The sequence below is a fragment of the Anas acuta genome, chromosome 8 (genome assembly GCF_963932015.1).
Source record: "Anas acuta chromosome 8, bAnaAcu1.1, whole genome shotgun sequence".
NCBI classification, from domain to species: Eukaryota; Metazoa; Chordata; class Aves; order Anseriformes; family Anatidae; genus Anas; species Anas acuta.
In genome coordinates this window covers 20,247,141-20,262,910 of record NC_088986.1, presented here as the reverse complement: position 1 = coordinate 20,262,910, position 15,770 = coordinate 20,247,141, and the positions used below count along the sequence as shown (strand labels likewise).

The following is a 15,770-nucleotide window of genomic DNA, read 5'->3' as shown; positions in this document are numbered from 1 at the left end:
GTGGGGATAGGCTAGAAAAGTCTTTTTTTCTGTCATGCCTTTACTTACCTTTGCAACAGGCTCTCCAGTGGCCAAGGAAGCAGGGCAGGACTTCTCATCCTGATGCGAGGCATAGGCTTTTGCTGCCCACAGGTCCACGTACCCGTTGGGTGTGTAGGGACCGCAGTCCAGGACACTGCTTGTTTTCTCAAAGGGCTCACACACACCGTCTCCATCATGCACGTAGCACAGGCTCGGCTCTCCTGCAAGGAGATGGAGAATGCCCTGCTTGCAAACCAGGCTGCAGGCACACACAGCTCCTCTCCCAGGAGGCGTGCTGGTCATTTGGCCCTGGGATTTCCTATCAAGAGGGCCTGACAAGTCCTGTAGATCACTCCAGCTGTGGATGACATTTTATTACAGTGACATGCACCACCACGTGCTCTAAGGACTGTTATGAGGGAAGTGAGAGCAGTTCGCTGTTTTGATTTCTGCCTAGCAAGGGTATCTCAAATCTACTCAGACTCACCGACACAGTTGAAGCCTTTTTCCTTCTTACACTTCCTGGAGCAGCCATCTCCATCCAGCAAGTCCCCATCATCACATTCCTCCTCCAGGCTCCTAAAAGGACAGCACCCAGATGTGTTAACACCACCCTTGACTCGCACTCCCTGGGTGCTTCTGCCTCATAACAAGTGAGGACTCCATGTCTCGGGTCCATTTCCAAAGAAGGGGGAAGAAAAGGAAGAACACTGCATGGGGTAAGAGGGAGGAGAGAAGACACTGCATCTTGCCCAGGGGATGAAAACGGGGACAACGTTCAGGTTGGACCCCTCATCCAGACCCTGCTCCTCACAAAGACCATCTCCATCTCCTATGCTGGGAGCACAGCTATCTTCAGGCCGATACCCCTGGGTGGATGACCAACCCTGCACTTCCCTTTGGGGCAGGATGACCTGCCAGCTTAAAGACCCTCAGCTGAGAGCATGGGTTTCTTGACTTACGCTGTCACCTTCCCATCCCCACAGTAGGGCGCTCCGTGGATGTGGACGAGCGGTGGGGAAGCTTCTCCCAGGGTTGTCCCAGAGACGGCCTGCACCTGGTAGCGGTACACCTGCCCAGGCGTCACTTCCCTGCAGGAACACGGAGGATGTGAGCAAGGAGCAGGAGGGAACAACCCATGCAACCTGCAACAAATTTGATCGCCCCCGTTACAGGAATCACACGTCTGTGCCCAGGCAGTGCTGTGGCTGGACATGCGTCTTCATACCCTAAGCTGCCAGAGGCAGCTGCTGTGGGAAGAGAGCTGCTGCCAGGTCATGCAGAGGGGCCTGCTGTTCCTTCCCGGAGGGACTGAGCTGGGGAGAAGCTGCATGAACTCTAACAACCACTTTACTAGGTCATTTCTGGGTTTAATGAGTTCCTTCTCACTAGCCTCAGCTCCTTGGCAAGGCCTGCGCTAGCACAACGGGGCAGCAACAAGCTTCCTCGATGGCAGGCGGGGAGGCTGCTCGCAGCAAGACATGGTGGCCGGGCCTCGTAACCCCGTGAGCTCGAGCATGGAGTCTGCTCACAGCACTGGGCCAGACACAAACCCACTCGGGGGCCCGCGGGTGGCACTCACGTATCGACAAACTCGCGGTGCGCCTGTGCTGCCGTGGCGGGGGATCCGTCTGCAAAGGGGGGCTCGCGGAGGACACGGTATTGGATCAGCTTGCAGGAGGAGCAGAGGGAGCTGTGGGGCATGGAGGTCAGCAGGGCCGTGTCTATCTCCATCCTCTCATCGAAGGTGTAGATTTTGACTCCGGACACCTTCTTGTGGATGTTGAGCTTCACGGTAAAAGGGACGTCACAGAAGGTGTCCAGGGGGCCCAAATGGATGGACTCCCCCTGCTCTGTCAGGATTTCAATGTCAGACAGTGCCTTGGGTGAGTCAGTGGAGAGGTACGTGGTCCAGAGTGTGAGGGAATCAGGGTAGACAGGGTGCAGGAAGCGCAGCTCCAGGATGCAGCCATCCGGCTGGGGGCAAGGCACGGTCATGTTCATGTGGTACAGGTGGAGCTCTGGGCTCCAGGCCTGCAGGCTGGGCTCGCAGGGCTGATCCACATCTGGGGGCCCTAGGCAGAAGGACAAAGAAGAGGATGAGAACCAGGCGACAGCTGACCTTACAGGGGACCCAAAGGGGCCATCCTCCCCACAGGGTCCCCATAGGAGCTTATGCATCTGTGCTATAGCTGCAGGTTCCAGAGGTCGTGGACATCCCAGAAAGCAACAAGCACCACTGGTCTCCCATCTCCTGGTAGCATCAGATCTGCCAAGCCCTCTGACAGACAGGATATTGGTACCCGCACTGCATCAGGTCTTGGTGCCACCAGTAGCTCTAGCACCTGCCTGGACGTGGCTGGAGGACACAAAGCTTGCTGTGCAGAAGGCTTGCTGAGGACAACCAGGACCTCCAGTATGGTGCCCAGGCTGGCCCCAGCTGTCTGGCTTTCTTCCCCTGGTGGAGGATTAGCACTCAGCAAGACAGATGTAGCATTGGGCTTTCAGTCTCAGAAAGCATCACCAGATTTCATCATCCTGTAGTGAAATACTCTCGTCTCCATGAACCACTGCAAGCGTTCCTTAGGGAGCAGCAGTTCAAAGCCTGCATCCATTTAACTTTCCTCTTCTAAAAACCTTAAAACCTGTCTCTGTTTCACCAGAGCCAACATGAGCTTGTGATAATTACAGGCTCATGCAAAGGAGAAAAAAAACATCCAATACTTCCAGCTGCAGTTTTAATTTGCCAGTGAATCAGACAGGCAGGGGAAACAGGAACTACTGAAGATAAATGAGCCAAGCTTTGATTTGTTTGGTATCACTGAATAAGCACAAATTTGATTATTTCTTTAACTTGCCTGTGTGCGCACGCATGTGTGTGTGTGATTTGCAATGCTAGCAAGAGATAATCCCATGATATGCCAAATCTAGAGATGAGTTTTCAGGCACTGAACCCCAGCTATATGCTGACACTCCTGTTCTCAAAGCATGGGCTTTGTCCCAAGGGGGTAACGAAGTCCCAGCTGTACTTTCTCAGCAGTCACTGGTGCATTTTCAGCCAGCCTTAGTGGCTCAAACACATGTAGACACACAGGACTAGCAGATCCTCTGGCTCCACAGGTTTCAGCAGCAGCGTGCACACTACATGGGGTTGTTTCACCTGGTCTCCTGCCCCTTCTGCAGCATAGAAAGCCCAACAACTTCTGCAGCACCTGCGTGACCTTGCGAGCCAGAGCACCCAGGCAGCTCATGAGGTGGCTCTGCAAACCAGCAAGAATAGCATCCGACCCCGATCGGCCAGGACATGGTACACAATGCGTGGGACTGGGCAAGGGGCTTCTCCTGCTCCCTTCAGACAGAGTGGTCTCAAAGCCTGGGAACGTCCCCATGGTTTTGGATGAGGCCCCAATATCTATATTGTAAGCCTTTTATTTCAATGAAACTTGGCTCCATTTCCCAATGCCTCTTGTTAATACCATTCAGGGGAGCAATTGGAGTTACTTGTGTGGCATCAGAGTTTGTTTGTCCCAAACCAGCTGGCAGTTCCCAGGTACATTCTGGGCACCTCTTGCACTAGCAACCCTTGTTGAAGAGGAGTGGGTTCACTCTCTCAAAGAAAAGCTCCTTTTCCTTCTCCCAGCAAGACCTCATCTCCACCCAGAGGATTCACGGACAAGGAGAGAGAGGAGGAGAGTACCTTCTGCCTCTTCTGGGGTCCAGTAGCCAGAGGAGTCGCAGACCCGAGGGGACGAGGCCTCGTGCACGTACTGACGGAAAGTGCCATCTTCAGCACAGTCATCACAGAGAGTGTCCAGCTCCCTGCAGACCACAGACACAAAGGAATTGCGTGTATAATCGTGGCCAGTTACATTTCCATACAAGTTTGCCCAAGCAGGATCAGATACGAAGCTAGAAAACCAAGGAACCCAACTTCTCAGGAAGCCCCACGACAGATTGTTCTTGTCTGAATGGCTCACAACACCCAGCACCAGGAGGCTCTCATGCCTGGGTGGGTAACAGGCTCCTGCCACCCCCAGCATGAAAGGCCCATCATGGAGAACATTAATTCTTTGAAAAGACAGCAACCATGGAACCATGCTTGTGTCAATGGCCATAAAACACTTCATTTAAATTGCAAAAGACGGCTTTGTGAAGCAGCTTCTAAACAAGCTTGAAATCTCTAAGATGTGCTTAAGGTCCAATAATAAAAACATAGACCTGAAAATTGGTGGAAACTGAACCGCTTTAGTTAGAGGGCTGCTGAACAGAGGCACGGGCTGCTTGTCCAGGTCTCAGTGACTCCCCAGCATTAGCAAGATAAAAGGAAGACAGCTGCCCGAGGAGGCCAAATGACTGATTCCATTTCTCCTGCTTGAAACATCCCTCAAGTTACCCCCAGTTAGTTACACCGCCAGTCTGCGACAGCGCTGGGAACGAAACCCAGCTCTTGCGGTTCCAGCTCCCTGCCTTAACCACAAGGCTGCATTTCCTCCTGGTAAATGGCTATTTTATACAATAAGTGCTAAATGAAGCTCGTTTTTCATTCTGTGATTGCACTCTTGGGTTTAAGAATTGGCATCACCTCCCGATGCTCCTTGGCATCGCCTCCCCGCACCCCGATGGCAGAGGCTGGTGGGAGAGCCCTGCACACAGCTCAGCTCTGCAGGAGCTGGTCACGGGGAACAAGGTGCCAAGACCACATCGACACCGTCCATCACCAGGGCAGCTGCAGGAATGGGTGCTTGCTAAGGCTGGGGTGAGACTCGCCAGCTGGCAGGGGGCACAAGGAGTGTGCCAGCCCTCCCTGGTGTCTTCACTGACTCCCAAAAGGCTCCCCCCATCCCCTGCTATCTGCCCCAGCAGATCTCTGCACAAGTAAACCGATGTGAGGAGGACGTTGCTCTCTCACCTCTCGTGGATGACACCGCTGATGGGAGGCAGCCAGTAGATGCTGAGGGAGTCCTGAGTCTGCCCCGTGACCATGGGTGGGATTGGGATGGGCGCAGGCTTCTTGCTCTGGCTCCAGCGCTGGTACACCAGGTCCAGGTAGCAATGCATCCGGGCCACTTGGTTGGGGGTGAAGGTGTTGGTGCAGTCATCATCTGGGGGAACAGCGGTCAGGATGAGGGTGGCAGGGATCAGCTGGCACTCTCCCTGATCCCCGAATCCTCTTTCGGAGAACCCTGGGGACACCTGGGAGACACCAGCGCCCGGTGGCTCTCCTGCCAGGGACGGCTGGTGTCGTGTGTCCCCAGGGCCACAAGATGGCACTGCCTCAGCAGCTCCACAGCCCCGCGCTTGCCACGGTGGCTCCGGTCATAATAAGTAACCGTAAATAAATTAATAATAATAATAACGCTGCTTCAGGACAGGAGAACAAGCATATGCCAACAGGAAGGCAGAGCAGCCTCAGTGCACTTCCAGCAAGCCACGGGCAGGCAGGCAGGGAGGGATGGAAACCACAGCAAGAGAGGGGCTATGAGGTTCCTGCAAGCGCATCCTCGCACACCAGGAGGGAGCATGTTAGCTGGGGAGCAAGGCGGAAGGGAGAGAAAAACAAGTTTCTTGCAGAGGTCACCCCTTCCCATTTCTAACAACGACTGCTCCTCACCTGTGTAGCTCATGTAGTTGTTGAAGGGCGTCCCCGTGAAATGCGTCTGGCCACAGGTGTCATTGGTGGGGTCTGGGTCCCGACAGAGCTTACTCTTTGGGGTCGGGGCGGTGTCGGCGCAGAGGTCTCCCGTCTCCATAGACGGAGTTGTCTCCCTGCAGGGATCGTCACAAGATTCCCTCTCGCTCACTCCCTTAAAGACATGGTACAGCCCCAGGACATGTCCCACTTCGTGGATCATGGTGTTCGTGTGGCCATGCATACCATAATAAGCAGGGTTGAGGACAACACCACCTGGAATTTCAAGCACAGGGAAATCGTTGTAAGAAAGCGACAGTGAGCAGCTGCCCTTACTCACTTGTGCTGGCTAAAATTCTTCTCTCTGTGCTTCCAGGTCACAAAGGAGGTGCCAGGTGGAGGCCAGTATTGGCCTTGCAGGGTTGGAAGAAGGCTCCCTTGCTTCAGAGTAGGGTGGCTGGTTTCTCTTCCCCCTGCTGACCATATTGCTCCCCAAAAAGTCTTCAGTTGTTTCAGCTACCTTTTCCCTCTGTGTTTATAAGTCATTGTCTACTTTGGTTCACACTTAAAACTCCAAATGAAGTCTAGAGCTGGGGCACCAAACTGAGACCTGGGCTTACAGGGACAATCTTTTGAACCAGAGGACACATTAGACAGCTCACCCCCAGGCCCAGGTGGCTAAAGTATGCCAGCTCCTATGGCAGATGAGAACAAATTTTCTAGCAAAGCCTTGACATGCTTGGCTTTGCCAGCTGGGAGCCACCTTCAGCAAGAGTCCAGAAGATCCAAAAGCACTGGGTAGGTCCCATGCTCACCTTGCCCCAAGCAGCCTGCTGGACAAAGTGTTTCTCCTCTCCTGCCCACCTGCCCGTGATGAGAAGAGGAAGGAGCAATGATGTCGAGGAAAGCCAGGAGGAGCAGAGCCTTCCCTTTGCTCGCCGCCAGATCTGACTGCCAAGGCAGCATACACGTCCTGTAATGACAGCCGTGCCCCACACCAGCTGGGCAGCTCTCTGTGGAGGATGCTCAAGAACAAAACTTGCCCCTCTTCTCCTCTCTCTTCCTTTTCTTTTCTGTATTCTGCCCAAACAGAAACTTCTTTCGAAACTGCTCCTCTTCTCCCTGTTTTGAGGCTTTTCAGTGGCCATCTCCTTCCTCATCCTCTTCTCCTTGTTCCAGCCACTTCTCTGTGCTGCCCTGCGGTGCAGGAGCAAGGGCTGGGAAATATCAGCAAGACAAGAGGGAAAAAAGCAGCTCCCAACATGTGCCCAGGCCAACTCCAGGCAATACCTCCATGGCATGGCAGGCTGTTTTTACCCAACTACTGTTAACCTAGACAGCTCGGATGGCAGTGCAGTGAATAGTTGGCTCCCGCGCAGCTTGCTCCCTCCTTTGCAAGGCCCTGGAGAATTTACTGTGCCAGCTACCTCACAGCAAAGCCTCTGCTACTGCATCTCTGCTGCTGATCGCTGCCCCTGCCAGCAAAGTTAAAACTGGCAGAGGGCCACCGTGCGATCCTGTCTCCAGCCACAGCATAGACAGCTTGAAATCTGCTCCTGAATCAGCTCCGTGCGCTGCTGGCCTACCTCCTGTCCTCAAGTACAGGGCATTCCCTCCAAGCGAGGGCTTTCTTCAGATCACAGTGTCCCTGGCAGGGGACCAGCAGGACTGCGACTCCTCTGGTGGAGCCGTGCTTTACGAACATGGGGCTGGGGCTGGAAAGGGCCTTCTGAGATGCCCGGAGCAATTCTTCCGAGCCCAACAGGTTGAAAGGGTGAGGAAGTAAGGGTGGCACCTTCCATGCAGCGCCCTGCGCTGCGTGTGGCTCACGGAGGGGCTGGGAGGCAGCAGCGGCATGAAATGGCACCACTTCCTAGCAAAAAACTCACGGTAGTTGTTCTTCCTCGTGCTTTGTCCCCGGTGTGGAGGCTAAACCCAGGCATTTTGTTGGCCCAAGGCAAAGGATGGGGCACAATGTGACCGCATGCCTTTTCTCCCCAGAGCACTGCAGTAAAGGACCTTGTACCCTGGTCCTATAGATCTGACTGGTTATGAGACACAAGAAGCTACAGAGCTTGAAAATCCTTTCAGGACCTTCATGTTTGACTGTGTCCTGTCGTTCAGAAGTTTTTGCACACTGCCCCCCTCCCAGCTCTCAGGCTGGCAAATACTGTAGATAGCAGAGGACACCCCATCGACGGAGAACCTAGTGGGCATATAGAAAGCTACTTCTCATTTCAAAGAAAACAGAGAAAACAGAAAGAAAAGGCAGCTCTGCAGCCAAACCCAAGCCTGAACAAGGCAGGGGGCTGCCTGCCCAAAGGTCTGAAAGGAGGAATGTGCATGCAGAAAGAAAATAATGTTCATAAACAAAACGAGTGAGATGTGAAAGCCCTGCACGAATCCTGCAGCACTAACCACAAAGACGGGCCTGAGGGGCACCGGAGGCCCTGTGACCAAACCATCCTCCTTCCACCAGAAACCCGATGCTCTTCCCAAACAGGGGAAAAAATGGGATTCCGATGCAGGGAGGGAGAAAGCTGTCGCAGGGGAGGGATGCCAAGGCTGGGATACCCTGTCACTCCCTCCTCTCTGCTGGCTTCCCCTATCCCATTCCTCCCCCACACTCCACAAGGACAGTCGTATTTTTAGTACTTCTTACAGCTAATTAGATGGCAGTATTAGAAACAGCATGAGAACAGTGCCTGTCTTCCAGACCTTCCCCACCCCTCCATTCTCCCCACAGCTCCCTGGTGAGCAAAGGGCTCCAAGAACCCCCCAGCTTTAGACCTGGGAGTTGCATTTCCCCTCTTGGAGGGTCTCTGCTATGAAGGCAAGATATGGAGGTGTTCATAACATCCCGTTGCAACAAGAACAGTGTCCCCTCTCCTTCTTCTGCACATCAGATCTTTCCTTCCACCTTTACCTCCTTCTGCTCTGGGAGGTGTACTAAATCAGGTGTTAAGCGACCTCCTCCTCTCATGCCTGAGGACAAGACCAAAGAACCCCCCCAGGATCAGCATTTGCACAGCCAAGCAAAAAATGTCAATGTCATGTCCCCATGGCATCAAGGGCAGGTGAACCAGAGACGTCTTTGGACGTGCCTGCCAAACCAAGGCTGGGCAACTGGAGAATGGCAGCTGGTGGAACAAACGCACGGTGGTTAGTCAGGCAGGAAGATGGCCACTGCTAGAGGTACCTCTGGTGAACGACTGGCCTTCCGTCAGGATCCAATGTCCTCAGCAGATATATGAGCTGGCCTCAGCTTATATAACTACAGAAAATGTTTATAACATCAAATATTCATGCTCCCATTGCCTTTCAACCATGTTTATGCAAATACCGTTCACATGCAACTAGACAAAGTTTGAAGTGTCTACATTATTGCATTGCTGGGATTTTTGAGGCAAGGCTTTCCGTTGCGGAAAGATGAATTTTATATAGGACAGGAGTTCTTCATCTCTGTGTTCTGCAGTTAAAGAGATTTACTTGCAAGTTCTCAGAAAATTAGTCCTGGACTCCTAGCAAGAACACTCTGAATTTGAGAAGAACTGACTGTGATTATGGTGGAAACACTGAGACAAAGTATGGTTAGATGAAGCACTGCAAACAGACTTGAGATTTTGCTTTTGCTGCTGGCTGGGTACAAGCTGTCTCTGTCTGGAAGCTGTAAAGCAACTGAAAAATTGCCTATAGAGATGTCACAGACCAGTTCACCCTCTCCAAGTCGGTCGTTACCCTTTACGCCTCAAGGAACATAGCCGCTATTTGTTGGTATTGCTACTGGGCTAAGACAGTAAGTCTGCAGAAACTGCATGAAATTTGAATTTATTCAGGAAAACAACCTGGAGGAGAGCAATGGATCTGCAGGTCATCAGCATTGGAATGTTCATGTAATTTACAATACCCCAAAAACAATCATAGGTGAACAAAAGGGAAGAAAGAACAAGGTTTTCTGAAACTTCCAGAAGGTGACGATGCCAAGGGGAAGGTGAAGAGGACCTCCTTGATGGACACACTCGGAGGGAATGAAAGAGACCAGTTTCTACAGAGTTCAAAGTCCAGAGGGCAGATTAAAACCATCTAGAGAAGAAGAGAAGGATAATTTGGAAACGATATGTTTAGTGAGCTTCGGGATGAGAGAAGAGGTTGAAACAGAATCAGGAAAGGCAGTTGGAGAGAAGTCTCATGGTACGTCTCTCGAAAACATCTAAGAAAGTCCATTTCAGAGAGACAAATGGAGAAAAGTGGGGAGGAAAGTCTGGCCAGAAGGCAAGTTAGCTTCTTAGTGAAGTCAAGTGATACTCAAGGAACCAACATGATTTTGTTGGAGAATCAAAGCAAAAGAGAACAAATGGGGCAGGGTCTATGTTTGCAAGGTGGCATTTCTACCCCACAGGAAGAGACAGTGGCGCAGGGGGAGCAAAACCTGCGGGCTGACCTAAGCCATTAACATCAGGAGAGGCAGGAGACCTGCAAGAATCAGCGCAAGAAGGGAAGGACAGTGTCTTCCTGGAGACTGATTCCTCTCTTCTGTAGAAGCCTGTTGGCATCCCTGGTCACTGCTAGGGCCTTAAAGCTCAGGTTATTTTCTCAAGCTACTATTCACTCCTCCCAAGGCTTTCTTTGCTCTTTCCTCCCTACTGTACCTTCAGATTTACTCAGAGCAGGTAACCTCCTGCTCAGTCCTACATTTCTTCTGCACTGACAATGGTATACACTGTGCCTAGTACAAAACACTTGATGATGTGCTGGAGCCTACTGTTTACAGAGAAGAGAATCTGTCACCCTCCCTCCCCAGCTCATTAAATCTAAAACCAAGGACTGTCTTGAACCGAAGTCTTTGGTCTGTGCCAGAGCCTCAGAGAAGTTCAGATCCAGCTTCACACTTCACAGCTCTGGCACCAGAGCCAGGACAACACCCCTTTTCCCCTGAACCTCCCTGGTAAAACCCTGATCCAACATTTCCAGATGGTGCAACCCCTGCTTAAGGACTCTGGCTGGACACAAACTCCAAGACCAGAGTTAAATGCAAGCTTTTGATTAAACCAGTTACCCTGATTACCCTTCCTTACACCTCCTTGCAAGCCATCGGGAGGGGTCTGACAAGAACATGTGTGGCTGAAGCACTTGCTGTAGTAAGATGATTGTCCAGCTGAGCCTTGGAAGTGATTTCTGGAAGCCGAAGGAATAAATTTCATGGAGGTTTGCCTTCCTCGACAAGCAATTGTAGCAATATGCTATTGAAAAACCAGCCCTGAAACTCATTGAGGGAGGGAAACTGGCACAAAAGAACTTTAAAACAGGTCTTTAAGAGCGGCGTAAAACTTTAAGGGTTGAACATCACGCACTTGTAAAAGCAGAAGGTCTAGGTCTGCTGCGCAGGTGTCACGAGTAATTATTTCCAGTTACTTATTGAGAAACACTTTAGATGTTTTGACTACAAAGTGTAAAGGGCCTTGCCAGAAAATTCTGACATTGAAGAGGTGGAGGGAGAGGCAGGAAAAAAAAGAGACAACAGAAATAGGAGAAAACACACGGTACATTTACATTCTAGCGAAGCAGCTGCCGTTTTAACAATTTCACAGTCTGCCAAGACTGATGACCTTAATGGTTTGCCTTGAATTCACTGAAGCCGGAGTACCTTGCCTTCAGCAGGTAGCAAGCCAAGTTATAAAAACGAGGTTTAATTTGATAGTCATCCTCACATTTGCAGCTGGATTTGGAAGTGGCTAAAGCTCGCTGCCTGTTCAGCTCAGGAGCCCTGGCTCTGAGGTCACCGAGGCTCCTGGTTTATATGTTTGTCATTAAGCACTGCAGAGTGCAGTTCACCATTTCCAGAACCCTGGTGGATAGGCCAGGAAGGTCTCAGAGAATCCTCCTCACCTAAAGCATCTGGACAAGTACGACTCTTATTCCCCCTCCAGAGCCAGCACCGATGGCAAACCTGCAGCTTTCCCCTCACTCCCTGCCCCACTGATTCCCTGCCCTCACCACTAACAGAGCTTGTGGCTACCTGAAAGCCCCATCCATATAGTCATTAGGAACAGAAGACTCCTTCCCCTACAGCAGCAGAGAGCCTGTCACCGTGACCTTTGATGTTCATTACACGTCCTCAGTGTTGAGCCAAGCCATGGCAGTGGAAGTCTGTGCTCACTTTCCCAGCTGCCCCCATCCCAAAAGGCTGGGGTGAACTGAACACAATTCAGTGCCAAAACACCAGCTCCCGCCACAGAAGGGCTAAACTGGAGGTGACAACTCCAAAACCTCCCTAAGCACCTGTAACTGCAGGCAAAAGGCTTTGTCTCAAAACATGAGCTTACTTTTTCTCCCACTCTACCGAAGTCTAGTGCCTCTTCTGGCTAACCCCACCGAGAGAGAGAAGCCAACGCCCCCAAGGCCCCACGGGTAGGTTCGCTTGCTTACCGAGGTGACTAAGAGCCTCTTTATCCCATGGCCAAGTGGCAGCACCAGCCAACTCTTCCCTCACCGAGCTGGCAAAGTAAACGTTGAGGAAGTGGGTGCTGTTCAGCTGCAGGGCCTCCTTCAGCTCCTTCACGCTCATGTACACCCTGCAAGGACGAGGGAGAGGAGACAGTCAGCAAACACATCGGTGGGGCAAAGAGGAAAAGCAAGAGCTGCCTGTAGATAGGGGGCAAGGGGCCAGCAGGCCTGGAGACTCCATCCTCAGCTGCCTGGGACCAACTTGGTAAAGTGCGGGAGGAGCAGGGACTGTTAGAGACGTCTTTAGGTGAGATGCAGTCACACAAATATGAAGACATTTCCCCAGCTTCTCTAATCTGGAGGATTTCACAGCCATGGCTCTCCTCTCTGCCCGCTTCCTCAGGACAAGCGGTCTGGTGGGAGGTGGCAGCGGGTGGTAAGAACAAGGAGTCCCTGCAGGACACAGGCGTGTGCCACGGGGTGCCACCTTGCCCCCACGCCTGCATGTTCCACAGGGAAGAACATGAGCAAAAGGTTCCTCCGACTTCGCTCTGAGACATTTCACTTCCAGTTCTGCTCAAAACAGAGCATGGCCTGACCTTGGAGAGAGCTCCCTCTGAGAGGGGGTGGTCTGGGATGGCTGCACAAGGGTGGAGAAGTACCAACTAAACTCCAAAATAAGCTTAATGAGGAGAGGGGAACAGGTCTGGAGACAGCTCCACCAAGGGGCATGTCTAGAGGGGGAAGCCTCCTAATGATACTGCTGGCTGTCTCTCCTCCAGTCTCCAGAGCTGAAGGTAAACAGTCGTAGGAGTAAAAAATTAAAATAAAATAATAAAATAAAATAAAATAAAATAAAATAAAATAAAATAAAATAAAATAAAATAAAATAAAATAAAATAAAATAAAATAAAATAAAATAAAATAAAATAAAAATACTTGAATGGGGATATGCAATACATCCATTTCTAAAGGTCACTTTGCACCTGTCCTACAGTGAACAGCAGAGCAGTAACACCATGGGCACCTGGGCATCATGACAACGATCCTCACTACTCCTGCAGGGCTGGCATGACTCCGTGCTTGGAGAAAAGTGGTAGTCGGGAGATTTAGGTTTTATTCTCCCCTGTGTAGTGCTTTCTGCATAGGTCGGAGATCTACACTGCCTTCACCAGTACACCAACAGCATTGGCCTTTACAGAGTTCACGTCCTCAGCAGTGTAAAAGGATCAGGATCTAACTTAATAACAACAACGACAATTCCAATAATAATAGTAGTGGGACTGCAGGGCCTTGGGCTGTGCTGTAAGTGCCAGATACTCTCTTAAATTAAGTACTACTGTTTCCACTGTCAGTGCCATGACCCTCATGGGCTGAGACAGCGCTGGGACAGGTAGTCCTAGAAGACATGTCTCCAGGTCTTCAAAGTCTGAGGAGTCTGACCCCACAGTTTACGAAGCCAAAGGGAAGACTGCATTAATTTCAGAGGTCCTAAGCGGAAAAAAAACGCATGGAAAGGCTTCAAGTACATCACTGTGGAATGATGATGGAAATGCACCATTGTGGAAATATGTCATAAGAATGACTAAATCTGCAGCATAAAGCCAATAGCAACATTAAGGTGGTGGAAAGCATTTCGCTTATCCCCCTGCTTCCAGGAGCAATTGGCATCTTCGAGCTGCATGGAGAGCTCACGAAGGGAACACAAGAGTTTCTTTACGCTGGACTAGCTGTGAAGGCACACTGGCTGTATGTGAGCGAGCAGCTTCTGTAAAAGTGGCATCCATTACCACATTCCTCACCGCGTTGAATTATGGAAGAAAGGACAAAAAGTTAAACACGGGCTAAGAGGAAAAAGGCATATTCTCATCCAAGATGTGAAACGAGCAGGGAAAGCAGTGAGAAATGTGCAAATACACTGTTTGAAATGGCAAGATCCCTAGTGAAGTTATTATACCAACATACTTGTTTAGAAAGAGAGAGGTTGCTACAGCAAAGGGAAGAGGAGGAGGAAAAAGTGAATAAAAAATAAAAATAAAGTAACAAGATTTCAGAAGCATACTAAAGCAGGATGACATGTGGAAAGGAGTGCGTGAAACCCAAGGGTGACCATTTCCCTGCATCTGAAATAGCAAAGATTTTCAAAAGCCATTACTGCCTCGGGAAGTATCAGGTAACTGGGATCTGCTGACTGCCTCTCCCTGCAGGTAATGGGGATCTGCTGACCCCCCCGAGGGGCCATCCTGGCCTGGGCATCTCCCCACCTTCCCAGGGGCAAAGGAGCTCCAAAACTTCACCTACTTCAGAAAATCTTGGCTGATGCGTATGGCAGCATTTAGCGATGGGATGAGATGACCAGCTTGTCTTCACCAGGCCCTGAGATCTCCCACCACAAAGCAGCATTCCCAGAACACTTTCCCCAGCCACATCAGCTTGCGGAGAGAAAAACTCTTCCAACCGGAAACGGCAAATTAGGATAACATGATCTCTTCTCTGTGATGTCTCGCCTGAGCATCCCAGACACGCGCCACGCTGACGCCATCTCTTCAACCCAACCAAGACGGGAGCAGGCCGGGAGGAATAGATAGGGAGAAGAATAAATAAACCTGAAGGACATATTTGTGGCATGAGTCGGAAGGAAGAGAAGCAAAAATTTCATAGAAATAGAGCGTAAGGAGGGGGAACAGGGAGAAAAAGTCTCCCTCATGCACCAGAGCTGCTCGGGGGACACAGAATTAAAAATAACGTTGATTCCTGACCTATGATATCTTGGAAAAATAGCCCCAAAGCCTTCCAGGCTGTCCAAATTCCGAGGGCTGACGTCAGCCCTATTCAGAGGGATATTCCCGCCGCCTCTCTTCTGGAGACATGATGTTTTTCTGGCTGTCGCCTGCTGTTCCCTTGACACTAGCAACATTTTTTGTCAACCCTTAATTATAAATAACTAATTTCCTCCATTGAGAGATTTGGATGGCTCGGGGCTGTGTCGAGGGTAGGGGGAGCAGTTTCAGCACTGAGATGCTCACGGGTTGGGTGGAGAAGGAGACAAAAGGACCCCGATTTCACCCACTATGACAGGGAAAGCACAAACATCATCCTGCTGGTGTCCCCAAAGACACGAGCAAAACCAAAACAACTCTAGAATGGGCAACTCTGATTCCCCTCAATCCATATTTCCCACTGGCATCCTCAGCTGAGACAAGGAGCATGCAACTGGCGTCTTTGTCTGTCACTTACTGCCAAGGTCATGCTCTCCCTCCTCTTTGGCGCTTCTGTGATTTTCCCTGGGGGGAAGCAGAGCAGCCTTTGGTCTCCACAAATGGGCCAAATGACAGCCCTCTCCTCTGCTCCCCAAATAGCTTCCCAACTCCTTCAAGACTGAGTATTCCAAACTAGATGGTATTTATGGCACGGTGAGTGCTGCAAACCAGCACACATACACAGGGAGAGCCAGAAGGACACATGAAGACATAGATTTCAGCTGAGCAGGAAAAAAAAAAAAAAAAAGCCAAAACACCAAAAAACCCACCTCATAACCCAAAGAATAAAGCAGAAGACAGAAGATAGGCAGAGAAAGGTGATCAGGTTTGCCAGATTCAAAAGAAGCACTTTTCCAAGAACATAAAAGCCTCACTAGTGAGCAGCTACCTGCATGGCAAGACCACCTCAGCCTAAG

The 15,770-nt window shown here is 50.8% G+C and overlaps 1 protein-coding gene across 1 annotated transcript in view; it reads right to left on the bottom strand.

Annotated features, from left to right (window-relative positions):
- PAPPA2 (pappalysin 2) overlaps positions 1–15,770 on the bottom strand; it is a 74,366-nt gene that overhangs the window by 42,381 nt on the left and 16,215 nt on the right. Inside the window, exons 3-10 of the mRNA XM_068690598.1 lie at positions 12,077–12,222; positions 5,633–5,926; positions 4,931–5,123; positions 3,719–3,840; positions 1,604–2,096; positions 984–1,112; positions 509–600; positions 49–242 (exon numbers count right to left, since the gene is read on the bottom strand). Coding sequence (XP_068546699.1) covers positions 49–242; positions 509–600; positions 984–1,112; positions 1,604–2,096; positions 3,719–3,840; positions 4,931–5,123; positions 5,633–5,926; positions 12,077–12,222 — 1,663 coding nt within the window. The remainder of the gene's footprint in view (positions 1–48; positions 243–508; positions 601–983; positions 1,113–1,603; positions 2,097–3,718; positions 3,841–4,930; positions 5,124–5,632; positions 5,927–12,076; positions 12,223–15,770) is intronic.